The sequence below is a fragment of the Leptopilina boulardi genome, unplaced genomic scaffold, assembly GCF_019393585.1.
Source record: "Leptopilina boulardi isolate dan_hultmark-lab unplaced genomic scaffold, ZJU_Lbou_2.1 LbouV2_278, whole genome shotgun sequence".
Taxonomy (NCBI): domain Eukaryota; kingdom Metazoa; phylum Arthropoda; class Insecta; order Hymenoptera; family Figitidae; genus Leptopilina; species Leptopilina boulardi.
The window spans coordinates 1,240,431-1,268,370 of NW_026137838.1; the positions used below are offsets into that span (position 1 = coordinate 1,240,431).

The window sequence follows — 27,940 nt, forward strand, 5'->3', positions numbered from 1 at the left end:
TTATAAATAAATGGATAATCATATTTAATATTGAAAATTAAATTAAAATATTTATTGTATATTTATGTAAAATATTACATTTATTTTATTTAAAAGATATTTCTTCATTATATTTTTATTTGAGTTTAAACTGTTTTGTTTTTGAAAAAAAAATTTCAAAATTTTTTTTGACATTTACACAACAAAATCAAAACATAAATGCAGAGCTATCTGTTGACGGATGCTTGACTTTCAAATGTAAAACACGGCAACTCAGCAGCAGCCAGCAACAGCTCATAGAAGTGGAAAAGCGAAAGCGGTTGATCAAATATTAAATTGCATATCGTTAATTGCAATAAACGGACGTTCATAGCAGTTTATGTGAATATTTATATAAAAGTGATCACAGTTGAGAAAGTTTTATTTTTTTTTTTTGCTTTTTTGTACATATAATAAAAGTAATTATTTTAATAAAGAAGAGCTTTTAAAGTGAAATATTAACCTATAACAATTGCTCATCTCCAAGGTAAGTACATTTTTACCTGCTCCAAAGTCTAAAATTTTACCGTTCATTTTCAACATTTCTGTAAACGTCACACATCACTTGAAAAAAAAAAAATTAAAAATAAATTAAAAGAAGTTTCTCATATTGTATAATTTAAAATCAGGGACATTATTAATACTATTTTAATTTGCCTTGTCACTCTGTTTACTGCGCTCTCTTAAATGTTCTCTATTTATTAAAAAACCTCGTGATTTGAATTTTTTTTACACGTCCTCATTTCTGCTCGCGTGTGTATATCTTTTAAGATTGATTCAGTGAAAGGATAAACGATAAAACAAAAGTAGTAATAAAATTTTCTCACTTTTAATTTTAGAATTATGGCAGAGCCAACGACTACGACACAACCTGAGAGAGGATGGGCAAATTTGAAACAACATGTGGTTGAACATAAAATTGAAGCTGGATTATGGGCATTGAGACTACTCGCTATACTTTTTACAGTAGCGTATTTCATTCCTATATTTGGGTAAGTTTTTTTTTGTTTTCTTCTTGTTTTTTTTTTTTTTATTTTTCATTCATAAATGCCTATAAGAGGACAGTTTTTAATATAAACATGAAAGAAATCAATAAAAGTGTTATTGATTTTCCCATCAAGGCTCATCCAATTATTTTGTATTAGCCTTCAGACATTTTATCTCAAAAGAAAGTATAGGCCTAAATGAAAAATTATACATTATGTCAATTTTATTCAATTTAAAAAAAAATTTTATATTTATATTTCATTTTTAAAAAAATTATTTTCTAATTGTAAATATTTTTTTTTCAGAAATCCCTACAATGTATACTATAAAGCGTTAATTAGTAATTCAGCAATCAATGCATTGAGACTGCATCAAAGAATGCCACCTATTCAATTTTCAGCAGCATTTTTTGCAGAGCTGTGTTTAGAAGATTCATTCCATTATTTGTTTTATGCATCAATATTCCTCTATGCTTCTCCAATAGCGTGTATCCTTTTCAATGCATTATTGCATAAAATTATTTTTTCTGTGGTAAAAAAAAAGAGTTCAAATGAACAAAATTTTATTCAAAATATTAAATATAGGATAACAATTTTTTTTTTCATTTAATCTTTGAAATAATTTTATTTTAATTACTATTGAGAAATTTTATTTCCTTAATTAAAAAAAATAGTGGTTCTTATTCCCATATTTTTATTCGCATTACTTCATTTCTCAAGTTATTCTCTCACACTGCTCGACGTAAGTAGTATTTTTTTTTTTTTGTAATTTATTATTAGATTGTTATATAAATTGATTATAGACCATTAATTTCTGGTCATCGTTTTTAATTATATAATTTTTATTCACAGTGTATAGGTCAAAATCGCATGTGGGCAGCACGATTAATGATCTCGTTGGTGGAATTTCAATCAGGCAACATTTTACGTTTCATTGCACTGACTGAGGTCATTTTAATGCCAATTTCAATATTTTTAGTTTTCTCGTAAGTATTATGATAAAAATAAAATAAAAATTATTTTTTAAAAAAATTTATTAGATTTCTTTTTAATTATATAAATTTTCTTTTTAGGGGTCGTGCCGGTTTACTAACGCCATTTATCTATTACCACTTTTTGAGATTACGTCTCAATTCAAGACGAAATCCCTATACACGCAACGTTTTTTATGAAATTAAAAATTCAATCAGTAGTCTTGCTGCAAAACAATCTATACCTCCAATTATAAGAAGTGTTTTAAGTTATTTCTTACATTTTCTTCAAATGATGGAACCTGTTCGTCAACAACAACAATAATGCGTGATTGGAGAGGGGAAAAAATTGTAAATTTTTCATTTTGAGGAACAATTTAAAATTTCGATTACAATTTTAAAATGTTCCTTGATCGTGTTTTAGGTATATATATATAAATATAAATATAATGTCTGTGAGGAATGTCAAGGATTTTTGTATACGTGATGTCTTAAATTTAAGCCCCACAAATTTGTTATAGACATTTCACGTAATGTGATACTTGCACATTTCAAATTGAAAGACACTGAGAAACTTAATGCTGTTTGCATTATAAGCTATACCAATATTTTTTATTCTCTTAATTTATTTTTCAAATTAATCTTGAAAACAATTTTGTGAATAATAATCTATATATATATATAGAAATTATTTTAAAAAAACAACATTTTTACAACAAAGAGAAGTAATTGAGAAAAGTTTTTGTGTCAAAAATTTCATCTTGTTGCTATTTTTTCGATGAAATTAAAATTGTCCATTTCTCTATAAGATTAAATTTTAGGGGTTAATTTTTTAAATATATTAAAATTTACTCTCGAAAATAATAATTTGATAGTTCCTATTTATTCAGAGAGTAAATATTAATAAAAATTTGTTTCTTGGATGTTTTATTGTCAAGTATTTTCTTTTTCATTAAAACTAAACTAGGCGTAACTTTCAAATAAAGTGATTAATCGAATGCTAGTTATGCTAGACATTTACAATTTTTACCGTAATTTTAAATCTTAAAAATAAAAAAAAAAAAAGAATTTGTCTTAATGTCTATATTCAACAGATCTTTTTCATTGCTTATCATATTAATAATTTAGATCAGACAGTTTATATTTTTATCGAAAAAATTAATATTGGATAGCTTTTGTAAACTAGTATTTAGTAATAAATTCATTGTTGACTAAAGTGTGAAAAATATTTTGCACGTACTGAAAATATTTTTTTGTACAATAAAATGAAATATTACGCTAAATGTTTCTAATTTAAAAACATAATATGACCATAATAAATTTTTGCAGTGAATTATATGTTAAATTATTATTATTATTATTATTGCTCAATAATTTCCAATAATATCGTATATATTTTGCACAAACGTGAAGTGTGTTTATATAGTTAATAAAATGCTAATTATTATTATTAATTAAACAAGTGTGAATGTATCTTTACATTAACATAAAAAAATTTAAATTAATATAATTTAATTTCTATTTTATAAATAATCTACAATTAGAAATAATTATTTTTATTTCAGCAATAATTAAATTTTATAATACATTTCAAATTTTTTTTTCAACAATGAAACCAAAAATAAAACTGTCTGTTCTAAAAATTTCATTTTATATTATTACTGGCCTTCTTTTTACACTTTGTATTAATTGTAAATGTTCATTATTCACTGTGGTTATTTATAAATTTACACAGTTTATAATTAAATTATTAAGAAAAGAAAATTGTTTATTATTTTATACCTTAATCTTTTATATGTAATATAAAATTATTTTTTCTTTTGTCTATTAATTTTCTGGAGAATGTGAATTTTCTAGGATTATTGTAAAAAATAAGAGAAATGTGTGTTTTTTTTTTAAATTTTATTATGAACAATGCAAAACATTGAACATACTTAATTTAAACGGGAATTTGTGGAGCTGGAGGAAGATCCTTCGCTGCTTTAATTTCAGATGAGGGTTGGGAGTGTAAAACTTCATCCTTGGGTTCAACAACCGAAACATTATCAGGCAATGGATTTTTAGGTCCAGTTTTGCCATTTGGATCCCACGGAAGCATAATTTTAACTTTAATTCCCAAGACACCTGAAAAATAAAAATAAAATTAGACAATAATGTTAACTATTTAAAGTATTTTATAAATTAAATTATATTTTCTTTTTGTATTTAAATTTGTAATATATTTTTAATATATATTATAAATTTAGATTTTTTAAAAAAGGAGATAATTCAAATATTAATTTCAAATTAATATAATTTATTCAAATAAAAATGATGTTATAAAATATTTACCTTGTCTGAGGAGTACGTGCCGTGTAGCGGTATTAACATAATCATTCGTTGGTTCTCCGGAATGAATCATAAGTCCATCGACGAATTTCATGGACTTGGCTCGCTGTCCTCTCAATTTACCACTAACTACGACCTCACATCCCTTAGCACCCGATTCCATGATGAATCGGAGAACTCCATAGCAAGCTCTAAAAAGTAATGAATGAAAATTAATTAAATGTTTCGCCTAGAAAACGAAATAAATTTCGAAACTGCTTTTTTTTTTAATTCTTCCAATTAGACGAATATAATAGTATTTTATATCATGAAATAAAATTTACCTTCGAACAGCAAGACCTCCGATCAATTTATATCTCAATGATTCGGCTTGAGCAATAGCGCAAAGACCTCGGGTTGCAACTTTTTCAGCGTACAATTCTACGCTGTGATCCTTAAAATTAAATCTTTTTTGAACGACAGAAGTCAATTCTCTGATTCTGCGTCCTTTCTCACCGAGGACACTTTGGGTATGTGTGGCCATAAGAATAATTTCAGTGCGTTGTGGAGTAACGCGTACCTCAACTCCTGAATAACCATCTTCAGCGAGTTCACGAGTTAAAAACTCGTTTAACTCAGCTTTGAAGACTCCGTCTCCAACAAACTGAAATAAAATTAAATTTCGTTTATTAATATAATTTAATAGAATTATTATTATTCTAATTATAATTTGGTGCACGAATTCCAGATTTTCATCTTTCCCAAAAAAAAATTTATGTCTTTACAAAATATTTCGTATATAAAAAGTGTTTTTAGTTTTTAGTAATTAAATACAAACTACTTTGTTTTTTTGTTAATTAAAATATTTCAGAATTAAATAAAAATAAAGAAAAGTAATAATTCACATTCAACGTCAGTTTGTTATTAGGTCATACATAACCTCAAAATGTCATTTAAATCCGCGTATCAATCCAAACTTTGAGTAAACAAATAAAACAATTATCAACAATGAAAATTAATTATTCTTGTTGATAAACACTTGACACTATTATAAAAACTTATCACTTGAATTTATATTTTATTGTTTTTACTATTCAATAATGCTAAACATAACATTTTATAGGTTATAAAAAAGTGTAAAATTATCCCTGTCATCTGCAATATTAAACTTCACTTTTTGGTGATATTTCGAAAAAATATGAAAAATGAAACACCACAGAAAACGTGACACTTTGTATTTTTTATCTTTTATTTGGATTAAACATTAATTTAACTAACCTTCCTTTTCTTTGATATTGAGCGTGCAGCCATGTTTCTGTGTCCAGAGAAAAAGAGAAAAGAAAAAGAGCCATAGAAGCCGGAAACCGTAAAACCGGATGCAATGGCAAGTCAAAATAAAGACCAGCGAATGTGCCGCGAAATTTTAAAAATTCGGTGTTGAACTGGAATGTTTTACAGGGGCAGACAATTATTTAAATTCATAAAATTTTGTTTATTGGAAACAATTATTTAATTTTTTTTTTATGTCTTAATAAGTAAAATTTAATTTAATTGTGATTTAAATAAAAATTTGATTTTAAATAATTGGACAATAATTAATTATTTAAAATTATTTAATTTAATTGTGATTTAAATAAAAATTTGATTTTAAATAATTAGACAATAATTAATTATTTAAATGCCAGTAAATTTTAATAATTTTCAAAAAATAGAAATTAAATAATTTTTCTTTATTTAAAAATAATAAACATTATTTAATTATCAGTGAGAGCAAATGTTGAGTCATGCAGTGTACGGATTTATAATACGATGCTTTGAATTTTTTTTTTTTTTTCTTAAGCATATAAGTCAGTTCACATCGACAGACTTGATGATCATGTTTGCATGGCTGTTGTGAAGTCATGCAGTGGAAAACAGTGGTATTAACAATTTTAATAGTGAGTTTGTGTTTTTTTGCTGTGCCCATTCGAATTGGTCCAAATAATAATTCCGATCAGGAATTAAAATTATTTAAATCATACGTCGTTCGTTTTAATAAATCATATAGACACAATCCCAATGAATATGATAAGAGATTTCAACGATTTCAGGTGAGTTGTGATATATGTATATATATATTTTGAATCAGATAAATATAATTTTTAATCTGCTTTTCAATTGCAGAAGTATTTATACATTTTTTTTTAAAGAAAATTTTAATAAAAATATTTTTGCAAATTTTAAAAGCAAATTTAAAATTTAATTTTTAATAAAATAATTTTAATTTTAATAAAATAAAATTTTTAATTAAATAATTTTAATTTTAATAAAAATATTTTTGCAAATTTTAAAGCAAATTTAAAATTTAATTTTTAATAAAATAATTTTAATTTTAATAAAATAAAATTTTTAAGCAAAATTTTTTACTTAATTTCGGTGAAAGTTGAAATAAACTTGTTTTTGTGCGCCCTTCGTTTTTTCACAAGGGCTTCTGATATTTGATATACCTTATCGCCAATGTGTAACATATACTATAAAGTATTTTATAAATTGAAAATTATTTTTAATTATTATTATTTTTTAAATATTTTAAAAATTGAATTATTTTTCAGAGATCTTTACGACACATCAATAAAATGAATGAAATGAGAACATCTGAGAATAGTGCATATTATGGTTTAACTCAATTTTCGGATTTGAGTGAGGAGGAATTTTTGAAATTACATTTACGACCTGATATATCGGTGAGAGGTGCAAAACATGTGATAAGTCCACATTATCATTCACATCATTCGGATGAATCAATGTCACTATCAAGAGTAACTGTTCGATTGAAAAGAACAATAAATAATGAAATTCCAATAAAATTCGATTGGCGAACAAAAAATTTAATAACACCTGTAAAAGCACAGGGAACATGTGGAGCATGTTGGGCTTTCAGTACAATTGAAGTTGCTGAAACAATGTTTGCAATTAAAAATGGAAGTCTTACTTCTTTTAGTGTTCAAGAGGTATTTAAATATTTTTAAAAAATATTTTTAAATAAATATTTATTATATTAATTATTTTTAAATATTTATTATATTAATTATTTTTAAATATTTATTATATTAATTATTTTTAAATATTTATTATATTAATTATTTTTAAATATTTATTATATAAATTATTTATTTTAGATGATTGATTGTGCGGGAAATGGAAATTTAGGATGTGACGGTGGTGATATTTGTAGTCTTCTCAATTGGTTGTTGAAAGCAAAAATCAAAATATTCCCAGAAATTTCATATCCACTTACAAGAAGGACCGATCAATGTAAATTTAATAAGTAAGTATTTGTTTAAATTCAATTATTATTTTTTTTTTTAAATTTTTAATAAAATGTAAATTATACAATTTTTAGAACAGTTTCGAAAACGGAGGGAATAAAAATAACGGAATTTACATGTGACAAGTAAGTTCAATTTTTTAATAAACAAATAATTATAAAATAAAATTTTAAACAAATTTATTGCAAATTTTTGTTAAATTAAACCTAAAATAATTAAATTTAGAAAATTATTTTTTATTAGGTTTTTAAAATTTTTTATTTGAGTTTATAATTTATTTTGTCTGATGGTTATAATCATTATTGTTATACCACAATAAGGAATATAAATCTTTCTAAGATAACACTTTGACATTATTGCAGTCAGTATAATAATATTTGCAACAATATTGTTTTTTTGTAATTTAAATAATTAATTAATAAATAAATAATTTTAAAAATGTATTAAATATTAAGAAAAATGTTTTTTTTTTATTAGTTTTGTAGGTGCGGAAGATGAACTTTTAAATTCAATTGCAACACATGGACCAGTTGCAGCAGCAGTCAATGCCCTATCTTGGCAAAATTATCTCGGCGGAGTGATTCAATTTCACTGCGATGGTGCATTTAGTAATTTAAATCATGCAGTGCAAATCGTGGGATATGACAATTCAGCACCAACTCCTTTTTACATTGTGAGAAATTCATGGGGAACATTTTTCGGTGATAACGGCTATTTATATATTTCTATTGGTAACAATATGTGTGGTGAGTGTTGTTTCAAAAAAAAAAAAATTATAATTTAAAATTTAAAATTTTTAGTAAAATATAATTTTTTAGTTTTTTATTTTTTTAATTTAATTAACAGATGATTAACAGTATTATTTACTATTTATTTAATATATTTTATTTTATTAACGCAATTTCATTTAATTTTTATTTCTACAAATTTACACTATTAGTTTATATATATACAATACGTGGAAACTAATCCTAAATGAACTATATTAGCATAATGCTAATTGAACACAATCTGTATATAATAAATTTTATGAATAAATATATATATATTTTTTTTTATATAAAATTTCAAATAAAATTATATTTTATTTTTTTCAGGAATTGCAAATCAAGTTTCTTCAATTGATGTGATTTAATGAAAATGAAACTAAGAACAATAATTGTTTTAATGAAAAATTGAAACAATAAATTTTATAGACTGAAGACTCATATTTTTTTACTTTTTTTATAACCTTGGAAAATTAATTTAAAAAATTGCTTACGATTTTTTTTTCTGTATACAATCTAAAATATATAAATTTGTTAATAGAAATATAAAATAATTTATTTAAAAATTTCAATGTTTATTATTATTAATAGTTGAATGAATTTTTTTTTTCTAAAAAAAAATCATCATAATGACGCTTCTGCGGAATTTGAAGAGATGCTTTGCTCATCCTCTGGTACCCAACAGCCCCAACCAATTGATAATTTAGTTTTCATTTGTTTTGTTAACGGTGGAATCAAAGGTCGTGGAATCAAAAATGTTGAGAGATTGAATAAATCCAAAAAAACTTTGTATCTATCACTGAAAATAATATTACCGTTAATATTTGATAAAAATAATTATTTAATTACATATTTGACTAATTAATTAAATAAATATAATGCTTCATACTTTTTTTAAAAAAAAAAGAAAAGAATTAATCAGTTATAAAATTTATAAAATTGATTACTATTAAATTACCTTAGAGTTGATTTTAGATACTGATATCCAGACGATCCTCCAGTTCCCAATTGTTGTGATCCAATCATTCTCTGAACCATAATGACATGATTATCTGAAAAATCATGAATTTTGACTAAAATTTGCAAATTTTTAGATTTTTTTTTTTTTTTTTTAATTAATTTTTGGGGGAATTATTTTTTTATTATTAATTATGTTTTTTTTTTAAATAAAATTTTTAAACAGTGGTGTCTTACACCTCCATTTTGTGATAAGAGAATCAATATCCATTAGAGCAGTGAGAATTTGATGTGGTTGACTGAATCGTGGTTCATCACGATAGAGAGTAATCATCACTGCTCCTTGTAATGCTGAAAATGTGAACCTTCTCTCGCCTCTCGACACAAGGGCATTGTGCAATGATTCCTTAAAAATTGTATCAAAAACCGCCTGACGTGACGATAATGTTGACATTAAATGTCTTTGATGTTGCTCGTTTGTTTGTTTCTGAAAATAAAAATAATATTTATTCTCGTACTTTATATTAATTAATAATTAATAATTAATAATTAATAATTAATAATTAATAATTAATAATTAATAATTAATAATTAATAATTAATAATTAATAATTAATAATTAATAATTAATAATTAATAATTAATAATTAATATTATTATTTAAAAAATAAATAATAGTAATAAATTATTTATAAATATTTATTTGCATTTATTATTATTATTTAATTAAAAAAAAAAAAATTGAATTACATCAATTGCATCTTTTTGCTCATCCAACATGAGTTCGACAGCTCTTTTATATTTTCCCCAAAAATCGAAATCATTTGAATCTAAACCAGGTGTTCGTGCCAGCCACCTTTGTACCAAACAACTGAGACTTGGTTCAATTTCTGATTTTTTAATAGCTTCTATTGCTTTTGGATCTTTTCCAAAAACTCGTGTGTAACATTGATTATATTTTACACGATGCTCTTGTTTTACACCCAATTTATTTTCCAATAATCGAAATTGCAATGATTGAAAACCAGATGCTGGACACAAATAATCGCGAAATGCCATAAAATCCAATGGTGTCATTGTTTCCAAAATTGTCACTTGATCCACAAGTAGCTGAAAATTAAATTAATTAACTTTTTTTTTTTTTTTTTTAATTAAATTGAAAATTTTATTCTTAATTAAAAATTATAAATTTTTTATTATATTTATTAAATTGTGAAATTAAATAATTTTTACATTATTAATTAATGTATTTTTAATTATGAAATTAAATTTTAAATTAAAATTTTTTATTTAATTTTATATTGCAAAAATTTATATTTTAATTATTATCTATTGTGTGTGGGAAATATTTTCACTTTTTAAATAAGTACATTTGTATATACAAGACACTAATATGTGGGGCTTCTTCCTTTTCTCGCGAGTTGAGAAAATTAAAGTACAACTATACACAATAAAGTGGGGAAAAAAGAAAATTCGTAAATTCTACAATAGAAAAATTTTTTGATTAAAAAAAATATTTCGATTTCTCTTTCTTTTTTTATTATTTCTCCATTTATCAAAAAATATTATTTATTTTATTTTTTGCATTGTTTTTCTTTTATTATTTTTTTTTCATTTTTTCTATTTCTTTTTTTTTTCTATTACTTTTTTTGTTAAGTAATATTTAATAATACTTTTGTAGTACAAGGAATGAGATGAAATGACTACAGTTGCATTAACCACATTTTGTGGTATATATAAAAGAACTCCAATGGGATGGTTACCTAACGAGATATAAGAACTGGCCAGTGTCACTCATTGGTATCCAATATCGTCAAATGGTGTCTCCTTTCAATTTACTGTGGAGTGACCATTTTGCACTATGGGTTCTCACCAATCAAAAACCATAACAAATGAGCTTATATGTATATGAAAAATTTATTTATCACGATACCTTGACCCAATTTATTTTTTTTTTTTTTTATTTAAAATAAAAAAAAATAGGTGAAAAAAAAACATTTCTTTGCTTAGTTTGCTCGTTATTTGCGGAGAGAAATTCGATTAGAACCCCTGCAATGGTAAGGGGACACCCTCAACACTCCAGTTGACTAATCGGCTTCACGTTTACGGGTTGTTCACCCTCGGAACAAAACACTCTTTTCATTGTCATCCACAAATATGATTAGAAGCATTTATTTTGCAAAAAATTTGTGAAAAAAAATAATTTTTATTTTTCAAAAATGAAATTTTTAAACAACTCAAAAATTTGCTAATAGCAAATTTGCTAATAGCAAATTTTACATGAATAATATTTACTAGAATAAAAGAATTAATTATATATTCTGATTAGAGAAATTTTATTTTTATAAATTTTATTGACACTGGAAAAATGTGAAAATGTTCTTGAGTTACGTCAAAACGATTGCGTTATGAATGGTTTATATAGTGGCAACACTAGTCATATCATGTTCTTTACTCATGATTAAGATTCATTGCAAAATTAATGTATAGTTAATAAGTGTCTCTTTTTTTTCCGAAATGAAAAACAAAAATTTCATTAGTGGAACATTTAATAAAAGATTAAATTTTCTCAAAATGAATCCATTTTTTTTTTTTTTTTTTTTTTTTTTTTTTTTTAATGATAAGATAAGAGATGCAATCTTCAAATTTGTATATTTTTAGTATAGAACTGATAGAGAATTATTTACCTGAGTTTATATTAGTTTTTTACGGATTAAATTTTTGTAATTAATTTATTTGTGAAATTATATTTTATTTATAGAAAATATTTTCAAAAAATTAATTTTTAAATAATTTTTAAATAATTATTAAAATAATTAAATAGTTTAAAGATATCGAAATGATCTTGAATGTTGACTTGAACTTTTTATTTATCAAGCAGATACTTGACCCCTTACTTTCATAATAAAATTACTAATATAGATCTTTAGGATATAACTTGACATACTTTGAGGATAAGAACGATTCGATTAAGTCTCTTTAAAATTTCCAATGTCCTTGATTCATCAAGTCCTTCAAATGATTGTTCCATATTAGTTTCTTGGTCCCGTAAATTTTCTTGTCCATTTTCCGATGTGAAAAGCATTCTCACTGAGTCCAATTCGAATATTATTTGCTTGAACCATAATTCATAGGCTAAATGAGAAAAAAAATTGCTTTTTAAATTTTTTAATTAAAAAATTAATTAATTAATTAAAAATTTTTTTTAAATAATTATTAATAATGATAATAAAATAATAATAAATTTTATTATCATTGATTAGTTTATAATTATTATTAGAATTTACAATTAATTAAATATACATTAATTAATCTAATTTTATTAATTAAAATAATATTTGTTAATTTGAACCTTGATGTGTTACAATAAAAAGATGCTCGTCATGCACTTCTTTATTATATTCTGCACTCAATAATCTTTGGGCCGAGAGAATTTTATCAAGGTGAAGATATTCTCCATAAAGTAGTCCTGGACCTTCCGTTAATTGTTCTCCATCTTGTCCAAAATCATCACTGAAAATATAATTTAAAAATTTTTTTAAATTCCCCAAATTAATAATTAATTTTACCGCAATTAAAAATAACATTATATTAATAATTAAAATTCCTTTATTTCAAAAATTAAAAAATTTACCATATTTTAAATTTCAAAAGTTGATGATTTTTAATTTAATAAAAAAAAATTATTTTGAAATTATTTATTATTAAATTTGATTTATAAACAAAAATTTCGAAAAAAAAAGAAAAACTTACAATCCATTTCCAAGCGGACACGCCATTCTAATGGGAATAACAACTTTTTTCCGGGTACGATTAATTTATTTAATAAACATCGATTACGATATCATTAAAGCCGAAACTCTTTTGATTTTTGATTATAATACATGTCATGCTTCTATTTTTTTTTTTTGGTAAATAATATTTTTATCACGTTTCAAATTTTTTTTATTAATTCAGAAAATTTATATTTGAAATTCAATTGTCATTGGCAAAATTTTAGTGGAAAATTAAAACACTAATTAAAAATTTAATTATTTTATTGAATTTAATAAGTGATTATAAACGAAGAACTTATAGTTCAAGAGACTGCCAATGTTCGACTAACGTGTGAACGAGAAAGCTCGCGCAAGTCCCTTTATACAGAAAATGTATCTGCCATATAAGTGCATTTTACATGTGCGTATAATATGTATATTGCATAAAACATTTAAAAAAAATTTTATTGAAAAATAAATTTAAAAATACCTATAAATTCGAGTCAATAAATTATTTATTTTACTCGGAATGTCATTTTATTTATATATTTTTAAAATAAAAAAAAAATTTTAATTAATAATTATAATAATAAATAATAATAAATAAATAAAATAAGTAAATAAAATTTTCAATATTTTAGTTAATTTTTACTATTATTTTTTTATTACTATTATTTTTTTTTTATTATTATTATTATAATTATTAAACTTATTATTAATTATTTTCTGCTTTATTAATTATTGCTTTGTTTGCAGTATTAAATGAAGTTTAAAAATAAATTTGAATTTAAATACCAATTCGTAAATATATTTATGAAATTAAAAAAAAAATTATAATGAGAATTTTTTTTTTTATTTTTAAAAGGTGAATTGGATTTAATTTAAGAATTACTTAAAGGGAATATGAAAAATTATACAATCGTCTGGTTAAATCAGTGAACATAAACATATTATCAAAGGATGTATTTAGTGCTCAAAAGACCATATAATCCAATATCATTACAATTGATGACTTATCGTTTTATGTCAAAATTGTAAATTTCCCGTACCACAAGAACTTGCAATATAAATTAGCTTGTTCACTTCCTAAATTTTTCAGTGAATATAAAATTTATTAACTTTGATATTTCATAATGTAAGTACAAAAAAAAACCATATATAAATCCTATATAAGTAATTATTTATTTTTTTATTTATTACATATTCAATAAATAAATTAAAATTTTATTTATTTAAAATACATTTTTTTTACTAAACTAAATTAAAAAACAAATTTCAGGGTTCCTATAGAAAATATGTGGGTACAAAATTCCGGTTCTTTTCCAGATTTTCCAGGTCAAAATTTAATTAAATAATTATTTTAATAATTATTTTTAGCAGTTCGCGTTTTATTTTTTGGGGAGTCAAATTTTTTTTAAATTAAATTTTAATTTATCAGTTTTATAATTTTTTTTATATAAATTTTATTGTTGTTTATTATTAATTGTTTTTAAATTTTAATTAGAACTAAATTAAAGGGGGCATTATCGAAAAATTGTCTAGACACATTTTTAAAATTTAAGATATTTTTCAGGTTTTCTAGAAACTTGTAAAAAAAATTCATGGTTATTTTCCAGGTTTTCAAGGTTTACTCGGGTCTGTAGGAATCCTGAATTTAAAACATAATTTATCTACTGATAATAAAAAGATTAGAAAAATATTTCCAAATTTTTAATTTTTTATTAATTACCTTAATTAATTTTTTTTAATTTTAAATAATAATATTTTTTTTTTTATAGAAGTGAAATGACGACTCCAATATTATACACAACGGATCCAAGTCCTCCATGTCGAGCAGTTTTAATGGCAGCTACTGCCCTTGGAGTTGCTTTAGATTTTCGTCAAGTAAATCTTCAAGCAGGTGAACAACTTACGCCAGAATTTATGAAGGTAAATTTTTTTTATTGAAAAAAAATTTTAATAATTAAATAAAAAATTTTTTATTTTAAAAAATAAATATTTTCAAAATTTTTCATAATTGAGGATCTGTATCGAGTAATTTTTTTTTTTAGATGAATCCATTACATACAATTCCACTTTTAGATGACAATGGATATTATCTTTGGGACAGGTGAGAGAAAAAAAAAAAATGAAATACTTGATTTTTTAAAAAAAATTTCTAATTTTGTTTTTTTTTTCTTAATTTTAGTCATGCAATTATTTGTTACTTGGCTGATAAATATGGCAATAACGAGGCAATTTATCCAAAAGATCTACAAGTGAGAGCAAAAATTCATCAAATGATGCAATTTGACAATGGATATTTATTTTCTTCTATGAGAAATATTTTCGTAAGTTATAAAAAAAATTTATGTATATTCTTAATATTTGTTTAACAATTATAATTATTGATTAATTTAATTTTCATTGTATTTATTTTTTTTCAGTATGGACTCTTATCGGGAGATCCAAAAATTTCAAATGACAAAATTGCAAAATTAAATGAAGCTTATGATTCGTTAGAAAAACTTTTAGAAGGTCGCACATGGTTAGTGGGCGATTCTTATACTTTGGCTGATATAAGTATTGCTACTACTATATCTACTATACAGGTAAATTTTTTATTTTATAAATTATAAAAAAAATGAAAAAACAAATTATTATTTTTTGTTTTTTTGTTTCTCAGGCAATGAGATCATTTGACAAATATCCAAATATAAAAGCATATTTGAAGAGATGTGAAGAGACTCTACCGGGATATGCTGAGAAAAATGAACCAGGAAGGAAAATGGTTCTTGGATTCATAAAAAGTGTACTTCCCGATGAAATTTGAAAATGAAAATTGTATATAAATTCAAAAAAAGAATTTCCATTTTTAATTAGTGTTGTATTTAAAAAATTCAAAAAAAAAATTAGAAAATATAAATGAATTTGAAAAAAAAATTTATTATTGATTTATTCTATTAACGAATATTTTTAATAATTATAAGAACTTTCTTTAAATATAAAGAAAATATTAATATAATTCCTTGAATTTACGAATTTTTCAAAATTTTATTTATTTATTATTAATTTTTTCTATTGTCATTTAATAATTGTTTCAAGGTAATTGTTGCATAATGTAAATGATGATATTACCTATATATCTTGTTGGAACATATATGAAATTTTGCATAACAAAGAATTGTAGAGATGATTTATTTTAAATATGATAATGAAATATATTTTTTTTGCATTTTATTATTATATAATATTATGTATATAATAGAAATTTTTTATAAAAATATATTTGATTCTGGTTCTTGTATTAAATGTTACGTTCCTTTAAAATATGAAAGCAATGATTCTATATAGTATCGTGTATATAATATCATATACGAATCACAGTAACCAATAAATGATTACATTCATTTTAAAGTGAACTGCAACAGAAGAAGCACGCAATTTTTTTTTCTTAGTTCTTTTTCTTTCTTTTTTTTCTTTCATCATCACTGTGATAAACTTCGTAAGTTTTTTTTTTCATTTAAAAATTTATTATTCATTTAAATTTATTTATTATTTTTACATATTTTATAAAATAATATTTATGGAAAATTTTTCTCGTGGTATTTTTGAATGAAATTATATCATGCATATTCACATTTTTTTAAATAGTTAATAATAATTAAATTTGTAGAAAGGATTAAAATTTGATAAATTTTTATCAATTTTAGAGTAGAGTTTATCAGTATAAATATTTTTATGTATAAAGGATTGAAAAATTTGAAAATTGAACAATTAATATAAAAAATAATAAATAAGAAAATTCAAAAAAGGATAAAATATGTGTTACTAATTAAAAACCGGTTGCTGTGTGCATATGTACTAGTACTAATAAATGTATCTTGAGGTCATTTTTCCAATGTCTACGAGAAAAGTACTCTTTGAGAACTTTCTATTTATTTATTTTTTATATTATTTGTTTTATTTATTTATTTTTATATAATTTTTTATTAATTTTCAATAAAAATTTTTTTTTATTTAATTTTATTTAATATTATTTAATTAAATTTAATATTTTTAAATTTTATAATGAAAATAAAAATGTTATTCCATCTCAACATATTAAAAAAAGAAAAAAGATATTAAAAGAAATTAGTGATATCTTCAAAAAGAGATAAAGACTCAATAAAAAATGTGAATAGCATTTATCTTATGAATGATTCTTTTATTCCAATTTTTTCAATAAAAATCAGAATAATTTTTTTTCTCTTTAAATTATGAATTAAATTAAATTAATTACGCTAATTAATCAATTTTAATTAATTAGTAGAATATAATTGTCTAAAATAATTTAAATAAATAAAATAAATTAAAATTTATTAATGAATAAATTAATAAAATATTATTTTAAAAAATTAATTTAACAAAATATATTTTTTTTTTTTTAGAAAAATGTCCCGACCTATTTTGTACACCGCGGACATAAGTCCCCCCTGTAGAGGTGTTTTATTAACAGCAGCGGCTATTGGACTTGAATTAGAAACTCGCGAAACTAATCTTCAAAATAAAGACAATATGAAACCAGAATATATCAAGGTTTGCCAATACAAAAATTAATATTAAATAAAATTCAAACAAATTAAATTTTTTGTTAATTTTATTTTTCAAACTTAAAAAATTTTTGAAATTATTATTTGCTAAAAATTTTTTTTTTTAAATTTATATAGATGAATCCACAACACACTATTCCCACTTTGGATGATAATGGATTTATTCTTTGTGATAGGTAATTAAAAATTGATTAATGATATAATTGAACAAATTTAATAAATTATCTTTATTTTTAATTGAAGGTAAAAATACTTTATTTTTAATAAATATTTTATTTTTAATTTAATATAAACAAATTTTATTTTTAGTCATGCAATTATGGTTTATTTGGTCCAAAAATATGCCAAAAATGATTCTCTTTATCCAAAGGATTTACAGACTCGGTCAAAAATTGATCAATTTCTTCATTTTGATACAGGATATTTGTTTGGTACATTGAGAGCCGTTGCAGTAAGAAATTATTGATATAATAATAATTCTAATATCTGTAATAATAATAATTATTTTTATTTTTAAAAAACTTTTCTTATAGAGGCCAATGTTTTTAAGTGGCAAATATTGTGTCACAGATGAAAAAATTGACATTTTGAACAATACATATGAAATTTTTGAAAAGTGCCTTGAAGGGAAAAAATGGCTTGTTGGCGATTCTTACACTTTGGCTGATATTAGTTGTGTTTCAACTCTATCCAGTCTTATGGTACGAAAATTTCTAATTAAATTTTTCAATTTAAATTATTAATAAAAATTATTAATTAAAAAGAAATTTCAAAAAAAATAAAAAAAAAAATTGAAACCTATGTGTGAAATAATTAAATTTTCCAATTCTTTTTTTTTAGGTTTTAAGGCCTTTGGACAAATATCCAAACATGCGAGCTTGGCTAAAAACATGCGAGCAAAATCTTCCGAGTTATGCAGAAAAAAATTCACCTGGAAATCAGCAATTGCATAATTTTTTCACGAATCTCTTGCCTCATTCTATCTAATTTTGAAAATTTAAATATTTTCTCTTTATTCGAGAGGGATATTAAAAAAAATTTATATACTGAAGTTATAATTAACTTAATTTTAAAAAATAATAAAATAAAAATAATGATATAAAAAATTGTATTGCAAAATTTTTTCTATACTAAAATTGTTTTAAAATTTGAAAAGGATTCGTAATATTTTTAATATTATTTTTAATATTAATATTAATGATTCTCGATATATTCCTTGAATTTACAAATTTTTCAAATTTTTATTTATTATTAATTTCTTCAATTGTCATTTAATAATTGTTTCAAGGTAATTGTTGCATAATCTAAATGATGATATTACCTATATATATCTTGTTTGAACATATATGAAATTTACATAACGAGAATTGTAGATGATTTATTTTAAATATGATAATGAAATTTATTTTTTTTTTGCATTATATATTATTATGTAATACAATAATTATATATAATATAGATTTTTTTGTAAAAAAAAAATTTGATTCTGGTTCTTGTATTAAATGTTACGTTCCTTTTAAAATGAATGCAATGATTCAATGATTCTATTAAATGATTTCATTCATTTTAAAGAGAACTGCAGCAGAAGAAGCACGCAATTTTTTTTTCTTAATATCATCATTGTGATAAACTTCGTAAGTTTTTTTTTTTATTTAAAAATTTATTATTCATTTAAATTTATTTATTATTTTTGCATATTTTATAAAATAATATTTATGGAAAATTACGAAGCTGAAGTACGCAACGTTTCTATAATCGATTTTTAAATAAATAATTTTTTAAAATAAAAAATTCTATAATTTTTTGCCTAAAAAATATTGTTTTATAATTTGTTGATTAATGAAAACTACAAGAAATATTTTTTAGGCAAAAAATTTTAGAATTTTTCATTTTAAAAAATTATTTCTTTAAAAATTGTTTATATAAACGTTGCGTACTTCAGCATCGTTGAAAATTTTTCTCGTGGTATTTTTTAATGAAATTATATCATGCATATTCACATTTTTTTAAGTAGTTAATAATAATTAAATTTGTAGAAAGGATTAAAATTTGTTAAATTTTTATCAATATAGAGTAGAGTTTATCAGTATAAATATTTTTATGTATAAAGGATTGAAAAATTTGAAAATTGAACAATTAATATAAAAAATAATAAATAAGAAAATTCAAAAAAGAATAAAATATGTGTTACTAATTAAAAATCGGTTTCTGTGTGCATATTTACTAGTACTAATAAATGTATCTTGAGGTCATTTTTCCATTGTCTACGAGAAAAGTACTCCTTGAGAACTTTCTATTTATTTATTTTTTATATTATTTGTTTTATTTATTTATTTTTATATAATTTTTTATTAATTTTCAATTAAAATTTTTTTTTATTTAATTTTATTTAATATTATTTAATTAAATTTAATTTTTTTTAATTTTATAAAGAAAATAAAAATGTTATTGCATCTTAACATATTAAGAGAAGAAAAAAGATATTAAAAGAAATTAGGTGATATCTTCAAAAAGAACGAAGCTGAAGTACGCAACGTTTCTATAAACGATTTTTAAATAAATAATTTTTTAAAATAAAAAATTCTATAATTTTTTGCCTAAAAAATATTTTTTTATAATTTGTTGATTAATGAAAACTATAAATTAATTAGTAGAATATAATAGTCTAAAATAATTTAAATAAATAAAATAAATTAAAATTTATTAATGAATAAATTAATAAAATATTATTTTAAAAAATTAATTTAACAAAATATATTTTTTTTTTTTTAGAAAAATGTCCCGACCTATTTTGTACTCCGCGAACAGAAGTCCTCCCTGTAGAGGTGTTTTTTTAACAGCAGCGGCTATTGGACTTGAATTAGAAATTCGCGAAACTAGTCTTCAAACAAAAGACAATATGACACCAGAATATATCAAGGTTTGTCAAAAATTAATATTAAATAAAATTCAAACAAATTAAATTTTTTGTCAATTTTATTTTTCAAACTTAAAAAATTTTTGAAATTATTATTTTGCTAAAATTTTTTTTTTTTTTTTAATTTATATAGATGAATCCACAACACACTATTCCCACTTTGGATGATAATGGATTTATTCTTTGTGATAGGTAATTAAAAATTGATTAATGATATAATTGAACAAAATTAAATTAATTATCTTTATTTTTAATTGAAGGTAAAAATACTTTATTTTTAATTAATATTTTATTTTTAATTTAATATAAACAAATTTTATTTTTAGTCATGCAATTATGGTTTATTTGGTCCAAAAATATGCCAAAAATGATTCTCTTTATCCAAAGGATTTACAGACTCGGTCAATAATTGATCAATTTCTTCATTTTGAAACAGGATATTTGTTTGGTACAATGAGAGCCCTTGCTGTAAGAAATTATTGATATAATATTATTTTATATAATATTAATAATAATTATTATAGTAATTATTATAGTAATAATAATTATTATTTATTTTTGAAAAATTATTATAGAGACCAATGTATTTAAGTGGCAAATATTGTGTCACGGATGAAAAAATTGACATGTTGAACAATGCATATGAAATTTTTGAAAAGTACCTTGAAGGAAAAAAATGGCTTGTTGGCGATTCTTACACGTTGGCTGATATTAGTTGTGTTTCAACTCTTTCCAGTCTTATAGTAAAGAAATTTTTTAATTAAATTTTTCAATTTAAATTATTAATAAAAATTATTAATTAAAAAGAAATTTCAAAAAAAATAAAAAAAAAAATTGAAACCTATGTGTGAAATAATTAAATTTTCCAATTCTTTTTTTTTAGTTTATAAGGCCTTTGGACAAATATCCAAACATGCGAGCTTGGCTAAAAACATGCGAACAAAATCTTCCGAGTTATGCAGAAAAAAATGCACCTGGAAATCAGCTAGTGGAACAATTTTTCACGAATATCTTGCCTCATTCTCTCTAATTTTGAAAATTTAAATATTTTCTCTTTTATTCCAGAGGCATATTAAAAAAAAAATTTTAAATAAAAATAATAATATAAAAAATTGTATTGCAAAAATTTTTCTCTATACTAAAATTGTTTTAAAATATGAAAATGATTCGTAATATTTTTAATATTATTTTTAATATTAATATTAATGATTCTCAATATATTATACTTGTATGTTAATTTTTGCAATTTGTATGAATGATTATATTCATTTTAAAGTGAACTGTAAGAGAAGAAGCATACATTTTTTAAAACTATTATTACTAAAAAAAAAATTGTAAGTTTTTCATTTATTTAAATTTAAATATTTGATATTTATAAATTAATATAAAACTTGTAATTTTGAAATTAATTACCAAAATGAATATACTATTTATTTCCACTTTAATAATTTTTAATGGATAAATATTCTTTAGTAAAATTTTTTCTACTACATATTGTTTTTAATTAATTATTTTTTATTTTTTAATGTAACGTGGTATAAAAAAAGGTACTTTTTTTTTACAAAATTACGTATAAATAAATATTAAAAAAATTTGTATTTTCTTCTGGAAAATTTAAAATTTAATTTATTTTTCATTCTGTTTGATTTGAAATTTAAATTTGTGAATTCTCAATTACCTTAAAATTACATAACATATATATATATATATATACAGTTTTAATGAATTTAAATAAATGTAAATAACGATAAAAAAAAAATTAAATTAAAAATTTTAAATTTAAATAAAATAATAAAAAAAATAATATTATTTAAAATAATAAATAATATAAAATTTAAATTAATTAAAATTAAATTAATTTCTACTTTTTTTTTAGAAAAATGCCACGTCCTATTTTATATGCCACAGATATAAGCCCTCCATGTAGAGGTGTTTTTTTAACAGCAGCAGCTATTGGACTTGATTTAGAAATTCGTGAAATTAATCTTCATACTGAAGAAAATATGAAACCAGAATTTGTTAAGGTTTTTAATAATTTTTTTTTAAATTCAAAAAACATTTTTTTTTTTAACTTAAAATTTTTTTTTATTCTCCAAATTATTTTTTTTCTATAAAATTTTAGATAAATCCACAACACACTATTCCCACTTTGAATGATAATGGATTTATTCTTTGGGACAGGTATTTTATTTAAAAATTTTTAAAATATTTTTATTTAATATTTTTTATTCCTAATTGTAGATAAGAAAATTTTTTTTTATTATTTTTAGTCACGCAATATCGCAGTATTTAGTGGAAAAATATGCCAAAAATGATTCTCTTTATCCAAAGGATTTGCAGACTCGAGCAAAAATTAATCAATTTCTTCAGTTTGATAATGAATATCTATTTGGTACATTGGCAAATATTACTGTAAGAAAATTAAAAAAAAATATTTTATACAAATAAGCAACCAATTTATTATTAATAAACAAAATAAAGTATAATAATCAAATATATTTATTAATTAAATAAAAAAAATTATATTTGAATTAATTAATTATATATGGTTTTTAAGAGACCATGGTTTATAATTGGAAAATACGATATTCCTGAGGAAAAAATTGAACTTTTAAATAATACATTTGAAATTTTGGAAAAATGCCTTCAAGGAAAAAAATGGCTCGTTGGCAATTCTTATACTTTGGCTGATATTAGTTGTGCTTCAACTCTTTCCAGTCTTATAGTAAAGAAATTTACATAAAATTGATTTATTGTAAAAATATTCTAAAATTAATTAGAATTAATTATTAATTGTTTATTAATTAATTATTTGAATTTATATTTATATATTATTTATTAATAATTATTTGAATTTATTATTTTTCTATAAAATTTTTAGGCTTTAAGATCATTGGACAAATATCCAAATATTCAAGCATGGCTAAAATTATGTGAGCAAAATCTTCCGGGTTATGCTGAAAAAAATAAGCCTGGAAATCAAGAACTACATAATTTTATGAAGAATTTCTTACCTAATACTATTTAAAAAAAAAATTTTAATTATTATCTTCTTCTTTTTTATTGAAATTTTCGAAATATGTAAATTATTTAAATAATTTATATTTAAATATGTTTAAATATTTCAAATATTTCTTTCTAAATAAAATACCTTAGGGTCCACAATATTCTTGTTACTTTCCTGATTCAGGGATGTAATTACAAATATATTTGAAAAATCTTTACGCAATAAAAATTAGGTTTTTTTTTTGTCAAAATTCAACCAAATTATTCTTTTGTTGTTAACATTTTTATTTACCCAATAAAAGAGATTTAATAATAAAAAATAATTATTTTTTTTAACATTAAAAGCGAAAATAATTTCAAAATTTTAAGGGTCTGGTTATTTTTATTCAATGTCCCCTCCTGAAGAGTCAGGATTGGGTAGTTCAAATTTGAAAATTTGCAATCATTTTCTAATTTTTAATATTTATACAATTTTTGGATAAATTATTTACTATACAAATATTTGTAATATTTGTTATTTTATTATTTTTTTATGACAATTGAAATAATAAATGAATAATTTCAAAATATCAAAATTTTTCTCAAAAAAAATTTTATGCAAAATGTTTCCCAGCTATGATCATCATGGTGTGAGTTCTCATACGGTGTGTAGTCGCGTCAAGTGTTGAAAGTGTGTAAATAACAATTTTTTTTTTTTTTTTTTTTTGGAGAAAAAATAAATAATATAACAATGCGAAAAATCAGGTAAATATAATAATAAAAATAATAATTTTAAATATTGTTTATTTATAAGAAAATTTTTTCTATTTCAGTTTTAACAATTAATTTTTCATTCAATCAATATACTAGAGTAAATATTTCGGAGTATATTTTACTTTCTCGTGCTTTCCAAAATAGATGAATTTTGAGATTTTTACCTGGAGTTGTATATGACTTTTACCCTATTGACAAAGGAATAAAAGGGCTGCATTATTCTTCGACTGACTTCAATTCTATGGAGAATAATTAAAAATGCAAAAGGTTAGGAGAAAATTTAACATTAAGTAACTTGAAAAATTAAGTAAAAATATATTATGTTTTTTAAGGGAATTTTTTTTAGTTAATTAATTATTATAAATAACAGTGTTTTTAATTTTAGAAAATGGAGTCCCTTAATGATGAGGTGACATTTGTGGATTCTGGAAATATTAAAATTTTAAACGATTACTGTTTGATACATATTTTTGAATATTTGACAGTTGATGATAAACTCAATGCCGAGGAGGGTAAGTCTTTAAAAACTCATTATATTCTAATTAGAAAATTTTCCTTTTTAAAATTGTGTATGTTTTTTGTAATTTCGTTTTGATTTTTCGTCCTTTTGAAACTTATTTATTTTTATATTTTATTTTCTTATTTTTATTATTTATTAATTGTTTCTATTTTTTCGATTTTACTTTATTACAGAAGAAATATTTTATAAATATTTTGAAACTCTTTTCTAATTGATCTATAATTAAATTTTTAATAATAAAAAAAATTTTAATATTTTTTAATACTAGAAAAAAAAATTCTAATTTCGAAATTTCTTTACAGTTTGCAAGAGATGGCAACATTTATGTCAAAAAGCATGGTGTCATTATCAATTTAAAAATCTCTCAATAAATCATGATTCTTGGAATTTACCATGTAATATATTTCGCGATGATAATACATCGAAAAAAATAATAATGCGATTGGCACGTTATATTACATCAATTGATTTGAGTCGTCAATATCCAATAGTTAAACGACAAGAAATAAGTGTACAATTTCTTTGTGATGTTTTGGAAAATTGTCACAAAATTGATACATTATTTTTAACATATCCATTTACTGCCGATAATGATAAAATAAATGAACTTATTAAATGGATGAAATATTATTCTTTACAATTAACAAAATTTGGCTATGCACATCAATCAATGATATTAACGGATAAAATGTTATTTTATTTATTGTCATTGATGAAAAATTTGAAATTATTTTTTATTGACAGTATTATTGGTGATGATTTTATTAAATATCTTCCACTTGAATCTCTTGAGGAATTAATAATGGAAAATTGCGGTCAAATTGAACTTAATCCATTGTTAGATGTGAGTATTAATTTTTTAATTTTTTTTTATATTTATTTTTGTTAATTAATATTTGTTTTTAGGTATTACAAAAATCGACTAAATTACATACATTTTGCTCGAGTGGTTTAACAGCTGGCGATAGATTAAATTTTTCCGCCAATTCTCCGATAAAAAATTTAGGAATCACTATGTCATTTTCATCGAATAATTTACTGTGGTCACTGTCAGTTGGCCAATTGAGAAATATTGAGAAATTAAATATTGAATTGAACGACAATGTTAATGATGAATTTCTCTACAAATTGTCAACGTTTTGCAAAAAACTTACTTTCCTCAATTTTAGTGGTGAGTAATTTTTTTAAAAAATAAAAATATTTTTCTATATTTATATTTATTTGTATTTTTTTTTTAACAGGTTGTCAAAGTGTAACGGACGAGGGAACAAAACGTTTAAATACATTGCCAAATTTAAATTATTTAGCATTGGGTGGAATAAATAATGTAAGTGGTAAATATTTTGGAATAATACCACAATTAGAAGTATTGGATTGTAAAAATTGTATGAGTATAACTGATGAATCATTAATGGGAATAATTCGTTTTGCAAATGGTTTAAAAATATTAAATCTCAGTGGTTGTTCATTGATAAGTAAAGATTTAGTGAGAACAGCAATTAATGCAACGAGACGACGTGAAAATGGTATTATTTTATATATATCCATTGATCGTACATCAATAAAAATGAAGGAAATTAAACGAAAATCACCAATGCTTAGTCTCAAGCAAATGATACATTATGCTGTTGATTGTACAAGTAATTATAATGGATATTTTCCAACAATTTATGATTTTTATTATATTTCCACATCAACTAATAATGAACATGAGACAAAACGAATTTATTCCTATTTGAAAAAAGATTGAGGAAAAGAAAAGAAAAAGAATTTTATAGGAGAAAGAATTCTTAAAGATAAGACTGAAATATTGTACATTTTTTTTTTTTTTTGTACTAGGCATAATATTTTTTATTTTTATGCTATTACATGAAAATTTTTACTTTTTTTTTTTTTTTTTCTTATAATGGTATAAAATATTTTACTCTGCGTGTTCTATTTTAAATCTCTTTTTTTATAATTTTTTTTTTCAGTTAGTATTTAGTTTGAAGTATTTTTAGTTTTTTTTTTTAATTTCCTTTGAAAATTAAAAAAAATTTTTTTGATATTTTTTAGTGCAATTCAATCCAAAAATTATTTTACATATTTATATTTAAAAAAAAAATTTTTACATATGGATCGAATTTTTACTTTTTTCGAATATAATTTCGATTTGAAATTGATTTTTGAAATCGCTGTATATATAATAAATGAATGGATTAAATATAATTCTAATTCTAATTGGTTCAATATAATATTTAATGTGATTTCGGAAAAAAGCATAATCTATAAGTTAATTTGATAATATAAATTTAAGTTGCCATTTTCTAGTTAAATAATTGCATAATATTTGTAAAAATGTAAGGAAATATTAAATTAAATAAAAAAAAAATATTAAAATTCAATTTTCAAAGAAAGTTATCTATAAGTTATATAGATATCAAATAATATTTCAAGAATGAAAAATTTTTAATATATAAGAGTAGAAAATGAAAAAATCCAATGTGATTAAAAAAAAAAATATTATTTTTATTTTACAATTTCGATAGAAATTGATTCAGCATTTTTTTTCTTTTTTTTTTAGGATTCTTTATAATCCTTAATTTTTGCCTGGATTCAGAGCAGTAATATGTAATTGTAAAATAACTGTTTAAATTGTTTATTACGTTTTTTTGCTGGTAATCCTTGTCGTAATAGTTTGACATTGAACCTGACTTTTATAAAATGCATGTTATTGACAAATCTTTTTGTCGGTTTTTTCTTCATGCTTCTTTTAATTCGAGAATCTGGAAAAATTATCTTTTTTTTTGAAAATGTGTGCCTGATTCTTTAATTTATCATCGAATTTTACATATTTTTAATATGTTATAATATTTATATACAAATAAAATGTATCTATATTGTTAAAATAGTGTTTCTCTTCAAATAATAAAAAAATTTCTTTTATTATATATTCTGTGTAGTCAAAAATCCTACCCATAAAAATCTGTATTTATTTTTCAGAAGCGAGTGATTAAAACATTTTTAATTTTTTTAAAAAAAAATTTGACACTCCATAAATTATTTTATCTTTAAAATACGTGATTAAAATTTTAAATTATGTTGTCTTCACTTTACACCTTTTT

At 21.7% G+C, this 27,940-nt stretch overlaps 7 protein-coding genes across 10 annotated transcripts in view; 5 read left to right on the forward strand and 2 right to left on the reverse strand.

Moving 5' to 3' along the window:
* The first annotated feature begins 254 nt into the window (after positions 1-254).
* On the forward strand, positions 255-3,313 carry LOC127281860 (Krueppel homolog 2). 2 transcript variants are annotated; one of them, XM_051305818.1, is made up of 6 exons: positions 255-505; positions 858-1,010; positions 1,311-1,492; positions 1,679-1,746; positions 1,857-1,990; positions 2,078-3,313. In XM_051305818.1, exons 2-6 carry the CDS (start codon positions 862-864, stop codon positions 2,298-2,300), a joined length of 756 nt encoding a protein of 251 aa, XP_051161775.1. In that variant the 5' UTR covers positions 255-505; positions 858-861; the 3' UTR covers positions 2,301-3,313. The 2 variants fall into 2 exon arrangements, with proteins under 2 accessions (XP_051161775.1, XP_051161776.1); XM_051305819.1 differs by lacking the exon at positions 255-505 and adding an exon at positions 597-771.
* Positions 3,314-3,858: 545 nt separating this feature from the next.
* On the reverse strand, positions 3,859-5,702 carry LOC127281862 (40S ribosomal protein S3). The gene is made up of 4 exons (XM_051305821.1): positions 5,561-5,702; positions 4,627-4,946; positions 4,307-4,494; positions 3,859-4,099 (listed from the first exon to the last, which is right to left on the reverse strand). Exons 1-4 carry the CDS (start codon positions 5,591-5,593, stop codon positions 3,915-3,917), a joined length of 726 nt encoding a protein of 241 aa, XP_051161778.1. The 5' UTR covers positions 5,594-5,702; the 3' UTR covers positions 3,859-3,914.
* Positions 5,703-6,112: 410 nt separating this feature from the next.
* LOC127281869 (cathepsin O-like) lies at positions 6,113-8,792 on the forward strand. Its single transcript, XM_051305838.1, has 6 exons — positions 6,113-6,372; positions 6,874-7,272; positions 7,441-7,589; positions 7,665-7,715; positions 8,068-8,336; positions 8,688-8,792. Exons 1-6 carry the CDS (start codon positions 6,184-6,186, stop codon positions 8,723-8,725), a joined length of 1,095 nt encoding a protein of 364 aa, XP_051161795.1. The 5' UTR covers positions 6,113-6,183; the 3' UTR covers positions 8,726-8,792.
* A 10-nt stretch (positions 8,793-8,802) lies between these two features.
* Positions 8,803-27,940, reverse strand: part of LOC127281867 (tryptophan 2,3-dioxygenase) — a 317,236-nt gene continuing 298,098 nt past the window's right edge. The window contains exons 1-7 of one of the 2 annotated variants that reach the window (XM_051305835.1): positions 13,068-13,392; positions 12,667-12,827; positions 12,262-12,449; positions 10,065-10,424; positions 9,552-9,801; positions 9,316-9,409; positions 8,803-9,156 (exon numbers count right to left, since the gene is read on the reverse strand). In XM_051305835.1, coding sequence (XP_051161792.1) covers positions 8,982-9,156; positions 9,316-9,409; positions 9,552-9,801; positions 10,065-10,424; positions 12,262-12,449; positions 12,667-12,827; positions 13,068-13,093 — 1,254 coding nt within the window. In that variant the 5' untranslated portion in view covers positions 13,094-13,392 and the 3' untranslated portion in view covers positions 8,803-8,981. Of the gene's footprint in view, positions 9,157-9,315; positions 9,410-9,551; positions 9,802-10,064; positions 10,425-12,261; positions 12,450-12,666; positions 12,828-13,067; positions 13,393-27,940 lie in introns of those variants that run through there. The other variant, XM_051305836.1, reaches the window with a different exon arrangement.
* Positions 14,339-23,827, forward strand: LOC127281884 (uncharacterized). Its single transcript, XM_051305859.1, has 20 exons — positions 14,339-14,404; positions 14,686-14,704; positions 14,848-14,998; positions 15,121-15,179; positions 15,258-15,399; positions 15,496-15,660; positions 15,735-15,877; positions 17,479-17,626; positions 17,758-17,816; positions 17,950-18,091; positions 18,174-18,341; positions 18,481-18,624; positions 20,691-20,749; positions 20,884-21,025; positions 21,797-21,891; positions 22,434-22,581; positions 22,680-22,738; positions 22,828-22,969; positions 23,115-23,282; positions 23,439-23,827. Exons 1-20 carry the CDS (start codon positions 14,365-14,367, stop codon positions 23,583-23,585), a joined length of 2,340 nt encoding a protein of 779 aa, XP_051161816.1. The 5' UTR covers positions 14,339-14,364; the 3' UTR covers positions 23,586-23,827.
* Positions 19,139-21,641, forward strand: LOC127281870 (glutathione S-transferase 1-like). The gene is made up of 6 exons (XM_051305839.1): positions 19,139-19,274; positions 20,413-20,560; positions 20,691-20,749; positions 20,884-21,025; positions 21,133-21,300; positions 21,441-21,641. The coding sequence occupies exons 2-6, from the start codon at positions 20,417-20,419 to the stop codon at positions 21,585-21,587; spliced, it is 660 nt and encodes a 219-aa protein (XP_051161796.1). The 5' UTR covers positions 19,139-19,274; positions 20,413-20,416; the 3' UTR covers positions 21,588-21,641.
* On the forward strand, positions 24,196-27,738 carry LOC127281866 (uncharacterized). 2 transcript variants are annotated; one of them, XM_051305834.1, is made up of 7 exons: positions 24,196-24,307; positions 24,376-24,583; positions 24,702-24,828; positions 25,139-25,680; positions 25,743-26,007; positions 26,078-26,163; positions 27,400-27,738. In XM_051305834.1, exons 2-7 carry the CDS (start codon positions 24,575-24,577, stop codon positions 27,409-27,411), a joined length of 1,041 nt encoding a protein of 346 aa, XP_051161791.1. In that variant the 5' UTR covers positions 24,196-24,307; positions 24,376-24,574; the 3' UTR covers positions 27,412-27,738. The 2 variants fall into 2 exon arrangements, with proteins under 2 accessions (XP_051161791.1, XP_051161790.1); XM_051305833.1 differs by lacking the exon at positions 27,400-27,738 and having other exon boundaries at positions 26,078-27,040.

What these genes read in the sequence shown, in the direction of transcription:
- LOC127281860 (XM_051305818.1), top strand. Translation starts at nt 862, where the DNA reads ATGGCAGAGCCAACGACTACGACACAACCTGAGAGAGGATGGGCAAAT. An exon ending in ATTCTCTCACACTGCTCGAC is followed by an intron (nt 1,747 to 1,856) that starts GTAAGTAGTATT and finishes TTTTATTCACAG; the next exon opens with TGTATAGGTCAAAATCGCAT. An exon ending in TCAATATTTTTAGTTTTCTC is followed by an intron (nt 1,991 to 2,077) that starts GTAAGTATTATG and finishes TTTTCTTTTTAG; the next exon opens with GGGTCGTGCCGGTTTACTAA.
- LOC127281862 (XM_051305821.1), bottom strand. Translation starts at nt 5,593, where the DNA reads ATGGCTGCACGCTCAATATCAAAGAAAAGGAAG. An exon ending in GGAGGTCTTGCTGTTCGAAG is followed by an intron (nt 4,495 to 4,626) that starts GTAAATTTTATT and finishes ATTACTTTTTAG; the next exon opens with AGCTTGCTATGGAGTTCTCC. An exon ending in GCACGTACTCCTCAGACAAG is followed by an intron (nt 4,100 to 4,306) that starts GTAAATATTTTA and finishes TTTATTTTTCAG; the next exon opens with GTGTCTTGGGAATTAAAGTT.
- LOC127281869 (XM_051305838.1), top strand. Translation starts at nt 6,184, where the DNA reads ATGCAGTGGAAAACAGTGGTATTAACAATTTTAATAGTGAGTTTGTGT. An exon ending in GATCAATGTAAATTTAATAA is followed by an intron (nt 7,590 to 7,664) that starts GTAAGTATTTGT and finishes TACAATTTTTAG; the next exon opens with AACAGTTTCGAAAACGGAGG. An exon ending in TATTGGTAACAATATGTGTG is followed by an intron (nt 8,337 to 8,687) that starts GTGAGTGTTGTT and finishes TATTTTTTTCAG; the next exon opens with GAATTGCAAATCAAGTTTCT.
- LOC127281884 (XM_051305859.1), top strand. Translation starts at nt 14,365, where the DNA reads ATGTGGGTACAAAATTCCGGTTCTTTTCCAGATTTTCCAG. An exon ending in CTTCTATGAGAAATATTTTC is followed by an intron (nt 15,400 to 15,495) that starts GTAAGTTATAAA and finishes ATTTTTTTTCAG; the next exon opens with TATGGACTCTTATCGGGAGA. An exon ending in GGATTTATTCTTTGGGACAG is followed by an intron (nt 22,739 to 22,827) that starts GTATTTTATTTA and finishes TATTATTTTTAG; the next exon opens with TCACGCAATATCGCAGTATT.
- LOC127281870 (XM_051305839.1), top strand. Translation starts at nt 20,417, where the DNA reads ATGTCCCGACCTATTTTGTACTCCGCGAACAGAAGTCCTCCCTGTAGA. An exon ending in TGACACCAGAATATATCAAG is followed by an intron (nt 20,561 to 20,690) that starts GTTTGTCAAAAA and finishes TAATTTATATAG; the next exon opens with ATGAATCCACAACACACTAT. An exon ending in GGATTTATTCTTTGTGATAG is followed by an intron (nt 20,750 to 20,883) that starts GTAATTAAAAAT and finishes TTTTATTTTTAG; the next exon opens with TCATGCAATTATGGTTTATT.
- LOC127281866 (XM_051305833.1), top strand. An exon ending in TAAACTCAATGCCGAGGAGG is followed by an intron (nt 24,829 to 25,138) that starts GTAAGTCTTTAA and finishes ATTTCTTTACAG; the next exon opens with TTTGCAAGAGATGGCAACAT. An exon ending in TACTTTCCTCAATTTTAGTG is followed by an intron (nt 26,008 to 26,077) that starts GTGAGTAATTTT and finishes TTTTTTTAACAG; the next exon opens with GTTGTCAAAGTGTAACGGAC.